The 15,871-nt window shown below is 47.7% G+C and overlaps 1 protein-coding gene across 2 annotated transcripts in view; it reads right to left on the bottom strand.

Annotated features, from left to right (window-relative positions):
• SUFU (SUFU negative regulator of hedgehog signaling) overlaps nucleotides 1-14,358 on the bottom strand; it is a 98,548-nt gene extending 84,190 nt beyond the window's left edge. For both annotated transcript variants that reach the window (XM_064464036.1, XM_064464037.1), the window contains exons 1-2: nucleotides 14,024-14,358; nucleotides 6,989-7,123 (exon numbers count right to left, since the gene is read on the bottom strand). In XM_064464036.1, coding sequence (XP_064320106.1) covers nucleotides 6,989-7,123; nucleotides 14,024-14,205 — 317 coding nt within the window. In that variant the 5' untranslated portion in view covers nucleotides 14,206-14,358. The remainder of the gene's footprint in view (nucleotides 1-6,988; nucleotides 7,124-14,023) is intronic.
• Nucleotides 14,359-15,871: the final 1,513 nt, after the last annotated feature.

Here is a 15,871-nt window from a genome sequence, read left to right as displayed (position 1 = left end):
GCAAACACAGATACACCACAGCATAATGCAGACTTCTCTCTGTAGGTGGCCTACATCTTTCGTATTATTAATGGTGCTAACTACCTCCAACAAATGACATTTGGACGCCAAGTGCACTTTGCCTGGGAGGAAGAAAAAAAGATTTCCCCATGGTGACCATAGCTTCAAGGGAGGTCTGCCTCCAGCAGAGAACACAAGTCTTAGCCCTGATGCATTGCCTCAGTCGTCAGAGGGACACTGTCAATGGGGTGCGTAAATAGGCATGACACTTGGTTTAACTGGTTTTTTGCCTGGGAAGTAGGAAATGGAACCTTACATGATCACAGTTGTGCTTCTTTAAAACATCTCCACAATTTTTGAACTCATTGGTCAAATTCAACCAAGACCTTCAAAGGAAGAGTTATCTCCAAAACACCACATTTCTACAAAGTAGGTATAAACAGCCAGGCAGAATAGGATCTGGAGGTGCTGCCAGTAAGCAAGTTTCAGTGGAAGCACAGCTATATTTCTAGACACCAGAGAATCCACACAGGAGAAAGCTGTTACAAGTACCCTAATCTTGGGAAAAGCTCAGCCCAACTCATGTCTTTATAGACACACGCACACACAAAAAATCAACCACAAGGCAAGTCCATTAAAAAACAGATCTTATTGCCCCTTGCAGCTAAACTACTCTCTGCAAATTTGATGGATTCTCAAACAAGCTATCATTAAAAGGAAATACCTTTTTTTGTCACAGAAGCCCCCAATTCTGTGACCTCTCCCTTCCCACACTGTCATGAGCCTTCCTCTCTGCCTCAACAGAAAGACAAACTGGAAGAATAAGCATTTCATTTGGGATCAACCTCTGATAGACAAACAAGAGACCTAGGAAGAAAAAGGAAGTCTAGAGTATGGTGCCCATCTTGGACTCTTCCTCCTCCAAGTCCTCTCTCTTGTACCTCTATCCTAAACTGATGCTTACCAATGTCCTCTTCCACATCATTCCCTTTAGCTGGGGCAGATGCTTCACCTCCAGCAACAGTACACAGAAGAAACATTTCTTCAGTGCCCAGGCCTGAAGTTCAGTTCCCACAGATGAAGCCATGGCAACACAAAGCAGGAAGATATGGAGACCTGGAAGAAGCTCCTCAGGATGACTGTCAACCTCCAGAATTCCATTGCTGAGGTGGCTGTTCCCCACAGCCAACCCACCACAGTCACAGCTCATCAAAGGTCTGACCCAGGAGCACAACCACTATTTTCTGATCCTCAGCTTGAAGATACGACCCCAAAACTCAACCTCACTTCCCCATTCCATGTGCTTAAGCAGCTACCACACAGCTAGCCCTGACACAGCAGGTATCCTTTAACTTCAGAGCTAATAGCCTAGTGAAACAAAATTGGGATGAGGAAGGGAGGGTTTACACATCTATGCTATTATTTAAGAAAGTCCTCAGGTCCCTCTGTGTGAGGTATGCTTCAACACCACATTTGAAAGAAACTAGATACCATGAAATATAGAAGAAAACCCTGGGTTTTTAATAATTTTCCTTGAATCCAGGCTCAACTCCTAAACTACATTGATTTGATCTTTCATCTCTTCAAGGTAGATATGCTGAACTCTACAAAAGTTGTTTCAAATTCTTATCTGAAATATGGATCCACAACTACCACTATCCCCCTCTAATCTACTGCCTTCCCAAAGGCCCTTTATTTTATTCATTTTCATGAAAACAAAGAGGGGCAGAGTCAGTCTCCACCGCTTTAAAAGCGTTCACTGTCACCTTGGAGTTTGGTGTAATATTTCAGCAGTGCTTTAGGCATGTGGTTTATAAAGCACTTAGGGACCCATTAAATACCAAAATTTAAGGCTAAAGGCTGGCAAGCTGAGGGCAGTGAGCTTTTAAATTTATGAAAGGCTACAGAACTAAGAGGCCACTAAAGTGACAGCTGTCAGCACCACTCCATCCTACATTCATGCAGGCTCAAAGGAGAAGCCAGCACGCACTCGAAAGAGTGCACTCGTTCCAACTTTCAGGCTATTTTCTAAATACTCTTTTCAAATTCCTTTCATACTCGGAAAAAGCCTTCCAGAAAACATCCACCCCTCTGCAAGCCTTGCATTTGTTACCTGATCCAGTCTTGCGCTCTTTTTAGTTCCTCCCAGCTCTAACAAGCATCCTTGCCCTTTTACAAGTTAAGGTCATTCAGAGGATCTATACAAGCCAGCAGAACACAAGCTGGAGTAGAGATCTTGAAAGGCTCATGCTTACCCTCACCTTTAATAGGGAGGCACCACCCACAGAGACAACACTTATCCCGGCATGCACCGCTCCCTCCGGATCCAAATGGTAAGTAGCGAAAATCAAAAAGACCACAGCAAGTTGGAACCTGTTGTCTCTGCGGGTGGTACCCTGCATCTGTACTGGAGATGAAGGCAGCTGTAATCTCTTCGGTTTTATGCAAATGGGATGCTGCGTTTTGGCTCCTGGCTAGCTGCCGGGGAGCAGGGTGGGGGGAGTGGGGCCTCGGGGGGAACAAAAACAAAACAAAAAAAACCCAAAACACAAACCAAAACCATCCCACCACCCTTGTCAATATGAAGTTTATGTAGAGCAGGAAACCCAATTATTGGAATTTGCATAAAAAGCTAAACATCAAAACACAGTTGGCATGTTTCTTCTCAGGATGTGGGAAGGCCACAAAAACAAATCTTATCTCTTAACCTAGCCATAATTTAAGCTTTGCTTTCTATTGTGGCTCTGAAATACAACCCTGCAATTTTAATACAAATGACTATTCAAGGTTTTCAGGAATTCTATTGCATGATGGTTGTCCACCCACTTTTCCACACACTTTTTGAACTGTTAACAAAAAGGGTGAGCACTCAAACTACAAGAACAGTTAACTGGAGATTCAGCCTTGGCCTTACAGCAAACTGGAGACAGAAGTCAGACTGGTGCAAACCCATATCACTTCCTAGCTCTCTGGACAGCCCCACAAACCCCTGCACCAGCAAAACCCAGAGCTGGAGCACACCGTAGCACTGCAGTAGCTGAAGCTGGCATTGCCACTGATGGAGTCCAAGCCCAGCTGCACTTGCTGACACCACCTTCCTCAGGCACCTATTCTCCATGTAGGCAGAAGTCACCATCACACCCTGGAAACTGCAGGAAGGGTCAGGTGCCTGTGCCCTGGCCATGCTGACAGTCTAGCATTGGAGCATGAATCTGCAATTGCCAGCTGAGGCACCTCATGGGGACACTCTCCTCGCTGCTGGCTTTGCGGTGGGGCAGTAGCTGTCAGCAAGGGGTGGAAAAGGGGGGCAGGACCTGTCTCCTCTCTCTCAGCTGCCCAGGCCAGACACTCCCTGCCAGCATGCTCACATGCTACACATGCACTCATTGCTGCAGTACACAATCTTTCTTTCAGAACAAGAACAGTCCCAAAAAAGGCTCTGCTCTAACCCTGCTGAGTAGATTCAAGAAGTTACATGTCAGTTTTGATTTTAAAGTAGATGGAAAAAGTTAAAACCAGTGAATAACTTGCAAAAATGTCCCGGAAGGATTTCTGCCGCCACTCAAGTTGTGCAACATGCTTGACTGGAGAGACGTATTTCCATGCAAGCAGCTTGGCGTGAAATCCCACTGAAAGGCCTGTGGTTCCCTAACGCTGTCATGATGTCATGATTTAGGATTTTTAGAGCAATCAGCCCAGCACAGCTGGTGTCATGGTTGCCATTATACCATGAAACACTGAGTAGTTTTAAATGAAAAAGGTTTCCCTGTTTGAAATTCTTAGATTTCTTCCATCTTATTCTGTGGACTCTTAAAACCAGCCCAGTTCTGTAAGCAGAGTATAGCTGATATTTAAGCAGAGCAGGAAATAGTGCTGCTTTAACTGAAAATAAATCTGTCAACAAGAAGGCACAGGGAGAGCTCCACTTCAGGCTTTTCAGGTTCTTATTAAAATATATAAATTAAAGTCAACATTTTCACGTTACTTGCTACATCTGTTTGCTATTCCATTATAAATATATAGGGGACTCCAATTCAGCACTGCTCACTCAAAAAAAAAAAAATAAATCAAAAAGTCTTTTCCACTTAATACTGCATTATAATTGGTCTAGATTGTACTGTATTACCAGAAGAGGTCCACAAGAAATAAGCCATACATCACCCAGAGTCAAGCCGGGAGATTAAAAAGACCTGTGGCAGTGTACTATCCTTCTCTTTCTAAAGGATAAAGGACAGCAAGGTTATGAAAGCACACCTCTATTGTAGGAACCTTGCTGACTGTTGCAAGCAGGTCCCGTTCTCCACTCTTGGCAGAGAGAGCTGGGAAACCAAAAAACCCCACAAACTAAAGCCCATCTCCAGAGGCCAGGGCAGTTGAGTAGAGTTCAGTGCCACAAGAGCTTTAAAGGAAATCTTCCAAAGATGTAAACAACTCCTGTCACCCTGCACTCGTGCCAACCACCCCACAGTACACTTTACCTAGGATAGCAGAGTCCCAAACTCCTTCAAGCAATAGACCGATACCCATTTTCTTAAACGACGGCTTTATTAAATTCCCTGCCAGAGAACAAGAGCCTCCCAAGTGCATAGAAAAACCACTACATTGCTGCAGTGTGCAGCCAGTGCCAGTCTGCCAATGTGCAGTTCACATGGCAGTTGCCTCCCAGGTGATAACTTCAGGATCAGTGTTTAAGAGATGTGTAGGTTCTGACAGCTTTACCATACACATAATTGTATATTAAGACTATTTGCCATAAAGGCAGAGCCAGCCTTCTCGGCAGCACACAGTATTAAGTTTTATAGCTCCAACAACAAGGCCAAAATAAAGGTGACGGACTGCAGACAGCTGAACATCTCAGGGCGAGTGACACAGGGACCCTCACTGTGGAGCTGGGAACACTGTTCCAGCCACACAGAGAGCAAGTACCCAGGGCACAGAAATCACTTTGATGGGTCTGAGCAGGCCTGCGCTCAAGAGGTTGCCGCCAATGTACGCAAAGCAGCGCAGCAGCAAGGGCTCTCTGTTTGCTTGCAGTGCCCAGCTGTAGCGGGCTCCAGCAGCGCGGTGCCAGGGACAGCTGAGGCACGCCAGCTCCCTAAGCCTCCTCCCAGGCTCACGTACACGCAGGGCGTGCAGGGACTTCGGACCTCCCACAGCATGGCAGTGACTTTGCTCTGGCTTTGCTCAGCAGGCCTTGGAAGTCGCCTGCAGCCTATGTCTAGGGATGGGGTTTTAATTCCTTTGCCCTGTAACCAGCAAAAGGCACATTCCACTATGTCAATCCAAATTTCTAGGCCAAACCATACAACAGTAGGAAGAGTTAGGAGGTCTTGTGCCAAGAAGTTAAAGTTATGACATTCTAACTGCGTGATTACTTTCACTCCTCCCCCAAGCCTTCCACTACAGAAGAACAACAGGTTTTTGTCTAGCAGATATTTTTGGGGGACTGAAGGCAGAGCATGTGCCAGGGCTAAGAAGGCTGTGCCCTTACATAATTTGCTTCTTCATTCATAAAAACACATCACCCTTCATGTCTCCAGCTGAGACCCTGACGTGCATCCCTACTCTCACCTGAAACCATCAGGAAAGAATCCGAGCAAAGAGAATAGCCTCACCACAGGAAAGCCTCAGGCTGACAAGTCACCAAAGGCAGTAAGTCAGCACAAAACTTACACCCTCCAACATTAAATGCCAGCAAAAGGAGGTGGGCAACACAGATCACCTGTCATTTTGGCAGCCTCAAGTTTTCAGTGGCAAAGATAAAAATCTCACGATCTGAGAACAAAGGCACCACTGGAAGGCCTGCATGTCCATGGTAGGGTCTCTTGTGGAAGGAAGGAAAGGAAGCCTTTAACTTCTTTCACTTGCCCTACCTTTCCCCTACCCCAGCAACTAATACTGGGGTTTGTTGCTAGTAGAGGTGTTGGTTAAATGTCCCAGGCAGATCTCTGTGACACTAGGGTCCTTTATAAACTCCAGTCTTGAGACTTGTCTTCTGAAAAACAGCTCTATAACCACAAACAGGGAAAAAAACCAACAGGAGAATCTGCCTTGAGGGCATGGGTAAAGTTAAAGAAACTGCCTGACTGCTGCTGTTACAAGAGAAGTACCTGGGTGAAAAAAAAATGGTGGCTGAATCTTAACTACGACAAACAAGAGAGGCAAAACTTGGGTGAACAAATCCAGGCCTTTGCTACACCATTCATCGAGGACATTTACCCTGCAACTATGAAACAGCGCAAAGGCAGTTTCACTAAACAGCAACAGCAGAAACCTTCTGCCATTTCTGGCTGGTTTAAAGGCCACATTCACAGCTCTGAGATCACGACAGCTTGGCTACTGCTACTCGCTTCAACTGGAGTTAAGGAGCAAGGTCAGTAAAAGACAAGAATAAGGTTAGATCATGCTGCTTGCCTGGTCTAACACAAAATGCCTGCTAAAGACCATCCATACCAGCAAGCTAAGATAATAATTTAATCATAGGAGAGAAGACAGTCAAACAATTATAATTTTATGCTTCTGTTACACAGATTGGCACTTTATACAGCAGCCACTGGGGTGGCAGTCAGCTGACAGCAGCACTGCTGTGCCAGCAATAGGAAAAATGCCCCTACAGCAGTTTTCCAGTGAAAGGCATTTAACAGGCACAGGGAGGGGTCAGGATTTAAGCACATGGCCATAACAGACTACCAAAATTGAAAAACACAACAAGATGTTCAATTAAAAGAAGTTTTGCTACCAGTTTAAAAAAAAAATCACTCAACTTTTAACACTAGCAAGGAAATATATTGCATTCAAAGCCTGCAGAAGGGAACACAGTAACTCTTCCACATCCAAGAACAGGCATACGTCACCCCTTGTGAGACCCTGGCTATGGTATTCTCAGCAGAAAGCCAGCTGTTCAAATAAGAACAGCAGGACAGGCTTTTACTTACACTCCCCCAAATGCAATGCAAAACACAAGACGCAGAATTTAAATGACACTTACTCATGTACTCTGTTGTCTCCATATAAGTCACTTAACCCAAAGCTGACGTAGTGCCAGTGCTCAGGAACATTCAGCACTGGGTTTCCGAGGTTTCTGTACATGCTAACGTAGTCCAGAGGATCAGGTCCCCCCAGCCTGCATTAAAAACAGAAAGATTCTTAAGTAAGTTAGTTTATCTAAGACAAATGGGAAGTCTCCACAGGTGCTACAAGGGGGCTGCACAAAGACCTGGTTTAAAAAATACCTAGCAACAAAAATGAAATTAGCATGGTCAAGTTACCTCTTTAAAAAAAAAAACACAAACAAAACAAAACAAAACAAAACAAACAAAACAACCACACACAAAAAACCCAAAATGGTTGGTTTAAGTCCAGAAAGCTTCAAGCACAGGAAGGCAAAGTGCATGTGTGCCACATACTACAATGGAAAACTGTACTAGTGAAAGAGCAATAGCTGTATCTGCATTGCAAGCTCTTAATTCAGTCCAGAGGCACATACTTCAATTAAAAATAAACAAAAATCTGACGCTATTCCTCAAAGCATCATGTGAAATGGCTAAGTTTTGAGGAGAGTAATCCATACTTCTGAGCATAAAGATGACAGTTAAAATAGTGGAGGAGAAAATCATTGATTCAGAAGAATTAGTACCAGAACTTGAAAAACATACTAGCTGCATTAATCAAGAATGAGTAAAAAGCACCACTGCAGCCTCTGCTTCAACACTAGAATGGGTTCCTTAGAAGAATATTACTCAAAAGTCAATGCAGCACAGCCAGACTACATTAAGCAGCGATCACCAAAACCTGCAGCCACCCTTCCCATTACAAGGCACAAGGAAGCAAGGCTGGTGTGCCAGCAGTGCGAGCACAGCACACCCCTCCTGCCACTCGCCATCACATCTGCCCAGACAGAGGCAGATCAACTCCCCACTGAAGGAAGAAATGCGCTAGACTGTTTTGCTAGCTGTTCTCCCTGTCAACCATAAAACACAAAGGTAGAAGCAAACAAGAAAAGACAAGATATCAAACCGCCTACCACAAGTATTTACAGAATAGAATGAGGAGCTGTTAACTATTTCCTGCCTCAAATTCACTTTTTCTTCAAGTCAAATTGCTCCAAACAAGAAAATCCAAACTAAGATGAACCCCTTCATTCAGATCACTTACTACACACCAGTTCACCTCATCTGCATCGTCTGTTCAGACCCTGACTCTATCACCTGCAGGCTGCAGGGCATGCCTGTGCATCCCCTCGATAGCCCTGGATGTTTGTGTATCATCATCACACACACCACAACCACTGCAGAAAAAGTGTTTGAGCAAATCAGTTTTGTTCCCTGATTAAAGAACTGCTGCCTTATATCAAACACTAGCAGGCTTGTCAAAAAATACTTTCTTAGCATCTACTGTGACAGTAGATGCTGCGACGACATCAGTAGACTGTGACAACAACCTGCTCGTAAGCCTCTTGTAGCACCATCCACTACCACTGCTCCAAGCCTCCTGGAAGTGTTTGTGCTTCACATGTGGAGTTCTGTACCTTGCTTTACCAAGGAAGCTCTGGGATGATCAAACAGCAAAGCTTAATTGCAACTATCCCACTTAAGGCCAGCACCCTTCTCAGAGTCCCATCTAGCAGCACAGAGGAAATGCTGGCAACCATTTCAATACTCATGCATGAGTGTAACCAGGCTTCTGGTAATAAAGCCAGAGTTACACCCACCAGCTTCAGAAAGCAGGCAATCAGCGCAGAAGACAATTAACCCTGAGCTTGCACAATTACTCCTAGGTCACATTCACTGAGTACAGCAAGTACTTGAGGTTGTCCCTGAGTACCTTGAGGTTATAATTTAGAAGAGATCCTTGAGACAACAGGGTTTTTCAGAGCTGGAATAGCTGGCATTACAGAATAGAGATGCTAAAAAGTCACTTTGCAGTTTTGCACCAGCCTCGCCACAGAGCTGTGGCACTCAGTCACCTCCACAGGAGACTCTCCAGAGTAGTCACTGTGGCTGGACAGATGGATCTAACCCTCGCTGGTAGTTCATCAGCCTGGCAGGAAGCCAGCACCCAGTCAAGCTGACACACAGAGTGTCTGTAAGATGGTGCTTTCCAGGGTGAGTTCTGGGGAGAGTTAACGCACATAGGGACTCCCTGAGTTTATCATCTGCAGGGAAGATGGTGCCAGGCAGGGCCACAAGAGCAGGTTTCCTTTTGTTTCCAGAAGGCACCTACATACTCTGTGCAGATTTCTAGTGACAGTGTTACAGTATTTGAAATCCTCTGCCCACCTCCTGCTGCCCAACCTTACCAAGTCTGTACAAAGTAATGTATTGGCTGTTGTATTAAAAGGCCTGTGTCTCTCTCTGTGAGTGTGCTGTGCTGTCTGCTTCACCCTGCTGCAGGAAAAAAAAGCAAAGCAAGGTTATCTAATGAGTGGCTTTCCCTAGGACAGCTTCCCTCCTCTTAAGTCACATAAGGCCACCACAGTGACTCCAGGCCAGCTCCAGCTTCCCAGTGGGTCAGTCAAGGATGCAGCCCAGGATACAAGGGTGGGACAGAGGGGGTGGGCATCACACCCCCCATAACGGCACTGAGGTCCAGTGGCAAGGGCTAAGTCAGAACTATGCAGCCTTCTCATATGACAAGCGGCATCTTTATGGTGTAAAAGGCAAACTGGTGAGCAAATGTGGGGGACATGTATTAGACCCTGGGATGGAGCAGTTTGATCCTCAACAGCAGCCTGGGAAAACCCATTCTTGAAGTCTAGTGATAGATTGAAACACTTGGGAAAAAACAAGTCCCCTCAACGCACCACACTCTCACTTGACTTTCCATTCCTCCTCAGCAGCACCAGGTTACTGGAGGCCAAGATCTCTGCCGTAGATACCCATTCAGGTGGCTACGTTCACAGCACAGCACTGATGCCCCGGCCAGCACTCAGGCACCCCATGACAGTAGCTCCTGGATCTGTGATAGTCACTCACCCCCAAGGAGTGGCAGTGAACAGCAGCAGCCATGCAAAATTATTCAAAGTTAACAGACTGGGAAGACTCCAGAGTGAGTGAGGTCAATACACTGACCGGCAAACCAGTGTGGGAGATTAGCAAGTGGTTGGAGCAGATGTGTATGATTTGCAATGCAGGGAAAACACCTCCACCTGCTAAGCAACAATCATCTCCCACACATAAAAAACCTGCTTCCAAACTGGGTTTAATAATGCTTTAGATGTCAAACGATGCATGCTGGAACACTGCTGACACAGGTCCTTTGACACTGACAACACACCAGACAAACCCTTAGACTGCCCTTTTTCAGGGCAGGAACTGCTCCACCAGCATGCTCCTCCCCAGGGCTACTCAAATGCATTTGCCAGGTCTGATGCAGTCAGCAAGCAAGTCCTGCCTAGACTACACCAGGAGAGCCAGACACCTCTCCCTTGCTCCTGCTGGCAACCCCACACTTCTCTCCAAAGGCCAAGCCCCTGGGGACCTGCAGCTATGCCAGGAGGCAGCTGCAGCAACACAGCACCAGCCACCTTGCGGGAGCTGAGCTCTGCCTAACCCAGAGCAGGCCCTGCCAGAGTTCACTACCCACTGGTTACACACCGCACGACAATCCAGACCGACCATCTTCATTCCCTGAGAAATTTGGTAGACTTGGAAGGGAGTCCGACAAAAAGCCTGCAGCAGTGACTAATTAAATTTTGAAAAATCCACATCCAGGCCATATACCTATCCCAGAAACTGCTGCAACGGCAGGAGCATCCAGCACTAGCTTTAAACCAGCTACCTGGAGCACAGCTAGTAACGTACCTATGGCAATAACACTCAGCAAAAGCTAGTCAGCACAGATATTTATCCAGTTTCGGTGGCAGGTTTCACTGCTAGGATAACTAGTCAAGAGCCGCTAATGCCTGCTGCGGTACATCCTCCCGCCCACAGCCGCTGTTGCAGGGTTTGACCTTGTATCACAATCTACATATCAGTACCCGCGTTCACACAAAGAGCTGGAAGCGTTGGAGGTTTTTATTAGGAAGAGCCCAACTTCAAAGCCAGAGGTACAGTACAAATTTGTTACATTCTCTATTCATGGAGCTCATTCAGGAGCAAGAAGAGAAGCCTCAGGGGAAACACGGTATTTGCATCTGCACCAATAGTCTTCTTTTGACTGATGTTAAGAGTGCTCTGAAGTCTCCGTGGAGGGAGAAGCCCTAAGTGGGCAGAGGAAACAGCTCCACAATGGGGAAAAAAAATTGGAAAATTCCCAATCCATTCACCATGAAAAGACCTTAGTGGATTCTTTGTAGTTGCTTCCCAGCAGCTGACAACAGGCCTGCTTTTCACAGCTACCTTTTGACAACCCTCCAGAAGCAGTCCGTGATCCCCATGCAGCTGCAGACCAGTGCACCAGTTTTCCAGTATGTGGCCTAAGTTCAAGACAGGTGATGAAAAACCAACAGTCCAGTCCAAATTCTGCATATTCCAAAACATATCACAAAGCAAGGAAAGCACAAATTTGCTTTTTTACTAGCAACTTTATGCATCAAGATATGTCACTTTGAGATATTCAATCACATTTTAAAAATAAAAGCAGATACTAGATATTAACTGAAAGAAACCCCTTCTCAGCACCTGGTCTTTATAAATACAGCCAGGAAGTTTTCCAAGAAATTCTGATTGTGATCACAAACTTTCTCCCAAGATATGCAAATACCGTTTTAAAAAAAGACTAGTTTCATTAAATAATCCACGTGGCTAAACCCCTCTATTTAATAGGTATGCAATTCTGGAGATTCTCCAACATTACAAAGTACAGATTTGCTCTGCCGTGCAAGCTGAAGAATACAACTTCAGCTCCCTGAACAAAAAAGATTGCTGTTAACCATAGAGAAACTGATACGTATAATTAAAAGCTGATTAGTGTTACAATATTTCTCCTAAGGCAGGGAACTTTTTTCAGCAATTTCCTCTTCTAATCTAAACCAACTAATAGCTGGCAGCCCAGGCAGAGGCGGACAGACTAGCAGAGAGCAAGCAGTGGCAGAAGTCTCTACCAGACTTAAAACCAAGCTCCAAGTTTCACCTAGAAAAGTTAGAGAAAGTACCTGTAGCATCCACGCAGGCTCCACCTTGCACAGGAATTTCCTGCAGAGGACAGCAGTAAGAAGCTCACCTCTGATTTCTACGAGCGAAGCTCTTGGCTCTCGCTGCAGGCTGAGCTGACAGTCAGAAGAACCGCTAAATAGAAAATGCCAGGATAAACAGGCCTTCACATTACTTCTTACCTGCAACTGGCCACCACTGCCAATAGCAGTTTTTCTGGTGTTTGAGATCTAATTGCAGTGAAGCCCCAATCAACCCCTTAAGCAAGCAAGCAGCAAGGTTTCTTCCCAGACAAGGGACGAATGCTTCCCATTCTTCATTACAGACCTAAATCTCCCTCCATCCCACACAAATCTTGCATCACTCTAGTCCATATTTTTTTAAGCTGTTGACAGAAAATAAGTGCTTACTCCCAAATCAAGGTGACTGGAAACTCATCAAGCTTGAATACCTAAGATTAGCAATAGACGTAAAAACCAGACTGATCAGACCACCACCAAAGTACTGCAGTACTAACCCACACAGATGATTAAGAAATTATTGGTATTTTAAGGTCTCAGATTTGCAACATCTTATCTTAGCCCACTGTGTCGACCAAAAGGCCCTAAGCAATAAGGGCTAACAGACATACTTGTTGCTAGAAATGCATAAAAAACCAATACCTCTTCAGAAGACAAGAGCAATAGCTTGGCTGTCCGATCGGAACACAGGTAGGATGTTATTCTGCTGTTGCTCAGGACTCAACCAGATAAAGGCATACAGGTTAAAACGAACCATAAAGAAGCTGAGCATTTACTAAACCTATTCCAAGCGCTGGAGTAGGGACTGGCCAATGACAGGTCCAGCAAACACTTGGGGGTGACCTGATCACATTCCTCAGGCCCAGAAGAGGGGGATTAGCAGCAAAGCAACAGTAAAAAGCAAAAGGAACTCCTCTTCGCACAGGGCTAGATGCTAGACACTTATCTCGACAGCTAAACATCCAAGTACTTCCTTCATGCCACTCTCCCACATAAACAACTGCTGTTACTGGTGTCAGACACTGTGTCAGCAGAGATGGTAAGCAGCAGATTCACAGTCTGCAACAACACATGGCTACGCAAGGGCAAGAGAAACTGGCTCTGCCTCATGGATTTTACAGGTGCATGCACAACATGCACCCAGATCAGAGGCTGGAACGCGGGGTGACCCTGGTCAGTGCTGGCCACGCTTGAACCCCAAGTTCCAGGCCAGAAGACTGAGCTTGTACCTCCTGTCCATGCTCCCACGCTCCGTGGGAACCCTTCCACTGAGTAACACACACTCGCTTTTCCCATGACCTGCCCCAGCCAAGGCCCTCATCAGCCATCCTTCACTCAAGGAAGCTCCAAATCACCCCAGAAACCCCAGTACATCCCCCATCTTCAGTGCACCCCCCGACCCCTCCTCCTGTTCCCAGTGCATCCTCCCTAGGAAACCTTCCCAAACACACCTCCCAGGCACACAATTGCATCCCCAATGCCTCCTCCCCCAGACCCACCGCACACCCCCAAACGTCCCACATTTCACCCCAAACTCAGCACACAACCCCCAGTCCCCTGCGTCTTGCTTCAACCCTCCCCAGCCCCGCTGTTTCCCTCTGCTCTGCCCCATGTGGTGTCCCCAGCCCTGCCGCGGCCCCCAAGCTTCCCCTATCCCCTCCCTCGATCCCCTCCCTACTCCCCCCAAAGCCTCTCCAACCCCACACAAGGCCCGCAGCCTCACTGCTCCCCCTCAGTACCACAGCCTCACTTGCTCCCTTACAGCTCCACACAAGGCCCCCGGCCCCACCGCTCCCCCCCAATCCCATACAAGGCCCCCGGCCCCACTGCTATCCCTCAGCCCCACCGCTCCCCCCCCAGCCCCACACAAGGCCCCCGGCCCCCTCCAGGCCATAGGCTCGGCCGCCTCACCAGTACTTGAGGATGGCGGTGACCTGGAGCGGGTTGGGCTGGTCGGGGTAGAGGCGGCGGCACTCGCCGTAGATACCGTGCAGCCCAGGCGGGAAGAGCGACGGGAAGGAGCCGGAGCCGGACCCTGAGCCTGAACCCGGCCCGCCCGCGGGGGGACCCCCGCCAGGCCGCACGCCCTCCATGTCCCGGCGGCGGGGACGGCGCGGCGGAGGCGGCTAGTCCCGTCGCAGCCCGCTAAGCTCGGCTCGGCTGGGCCCGACTCCGCTCCCGGCCCGGCCCAAGCGGCGCTGCCCGTCGCGGCGCTGCGGGAGGAGGGGGCGGGCCCCGTTGCCCGGGCGACGCTGAGTGACACAGCGGCTCCAACAATGACGACGCGCGGCGCGGAGAGCGGCCGCGCCTCTTCCCCCCACCCCCTCCGCTCCCGCCTTCCACGCCGCGCCGCGAGCGCGCCCTCTAGCGGCGGCGGCGGCACACCGCGTGGAGCGCGGCCCCATGGGCCGCTGAGGGGAGCGCAGGGTGGGGCGGGGCGGGGCGGGGCGCCGGGGGTCCCAAGGGCGGACCTGGGGGCGGGGGGGGCAGGAGGTCACCGGCACCCGGGCGGGACTGAGGGCAGAGGAGGGGTCTCCGCGGTACAGTCCTGGGGCGGCGTCAGGCCGCGGCCACCTCGAGTCTTGAGGCTCAAGGTCTGCCCCAGTAATCCCTAAGATGCGAGTCTGGAAACGGCAGCGCTCCGGGAGCTGTTTCTGAGGGACTTTGTCCGGGACGGAGGGCTGGGTGTGCGGGTTAGCGCTCCGCTCTGTGCCCATCATAACCCCGCGGTTCTGAGGAACCACGGCTGCGCCTTACTGCCTTTGCTGCTGCTGCTCTTACGGCTTTTGTTACTTCTGTCTTACACCTCCTCTGATCCTCACGTCTCCCCATGCACCCTTCTGTATTTGTAGGTATCTCGGAGGCAGCTGTGAAGCAATGAAAACTGGGTGAACTTCAAGGGCTGCCCGATGGAGGATCTTAACCCACGTACTAAGCACACCAAAGATCTGGCTCATTCCTGAGTCACAACTATATCTGTGGTTGTGCAAAGCCTTGTGCGTATGAGTGAGCTCGTGTGTGTTCAGTAGCCCTATCTATCTTTGCTAGAGCGGTGTCCTGCTTTTTAATGAGCACACAGAAAAAAAATGAGCTATAGAGTGCTGAGAGGATAGGATGAGTGCTCCTGCTTATTGCATTTCTCATTTAAATAGCTGAGAGTTTATTCTAAAATCAATATTCAACATACACCTTTTAGGAGATCACATATAGCCAAGAAGCTGGCAAACAGACAAGCAAATGACTGTCCACCAAGTAAGGTGAGCAGCTGGTGTTCTTGTGAATCACTGCTTCCCACAGCGAACAATATTTCACTTGTCCTGCTATTGTGATATTACTTTTTGTGACATCTGCCCAAGAAGTGAATTACAGTCAGCTGAGAAGGTAAATGTAAGAGAGTCACATATGAAATGCCGTGTTGGCTAAATAAACATATAATGAGTCTCTCCTGGTATTTACTGAGGTGATACAATACTGGTCTCAAAATAATTTAAACTCCTCTACCTTGTCATACAAAAAAATCCCTCTTTTACACTAGGTTAGTGGTGAAGATTACTAAAGATAAATATCTGAGGTGAGACTTGTCTGCTTTGGCTAAAGGCAGAAGCTACAGAAGAAAAGCCTTAGTGTCTGTGTGAAGGACATGGGACAAGACAGGTGAGCTCTGGACTAGCCTTCATGTATGTTTACCAGCATTTTAACTAATCTCAAGACACAGTGTTGTTGCTCAGAGTTTCAAGTAAACACATTGTTTTGTCAGTC

Source organism: Phalacrocorax carbo, chromosome 12 (genome assembly GCF_963921805.1).
Source record: "Phalacrocorax carbo chromosome 12, bPhaCar2.1, whole genome shotgun sequence".
In the NCBI taxonomy this organism is placed as follows: domain Eukaryota; kingdom Metazoa; phylum Chordata; class Aves; order Suliformes; family Phalacrocoracidae; genus Phalacrocorax; species Phalacrocorax carbo.
Note: the sequence above shows the minus strand (reverse complement) of the source record. Positions and strands in the feature narration are given on the sequence as shown.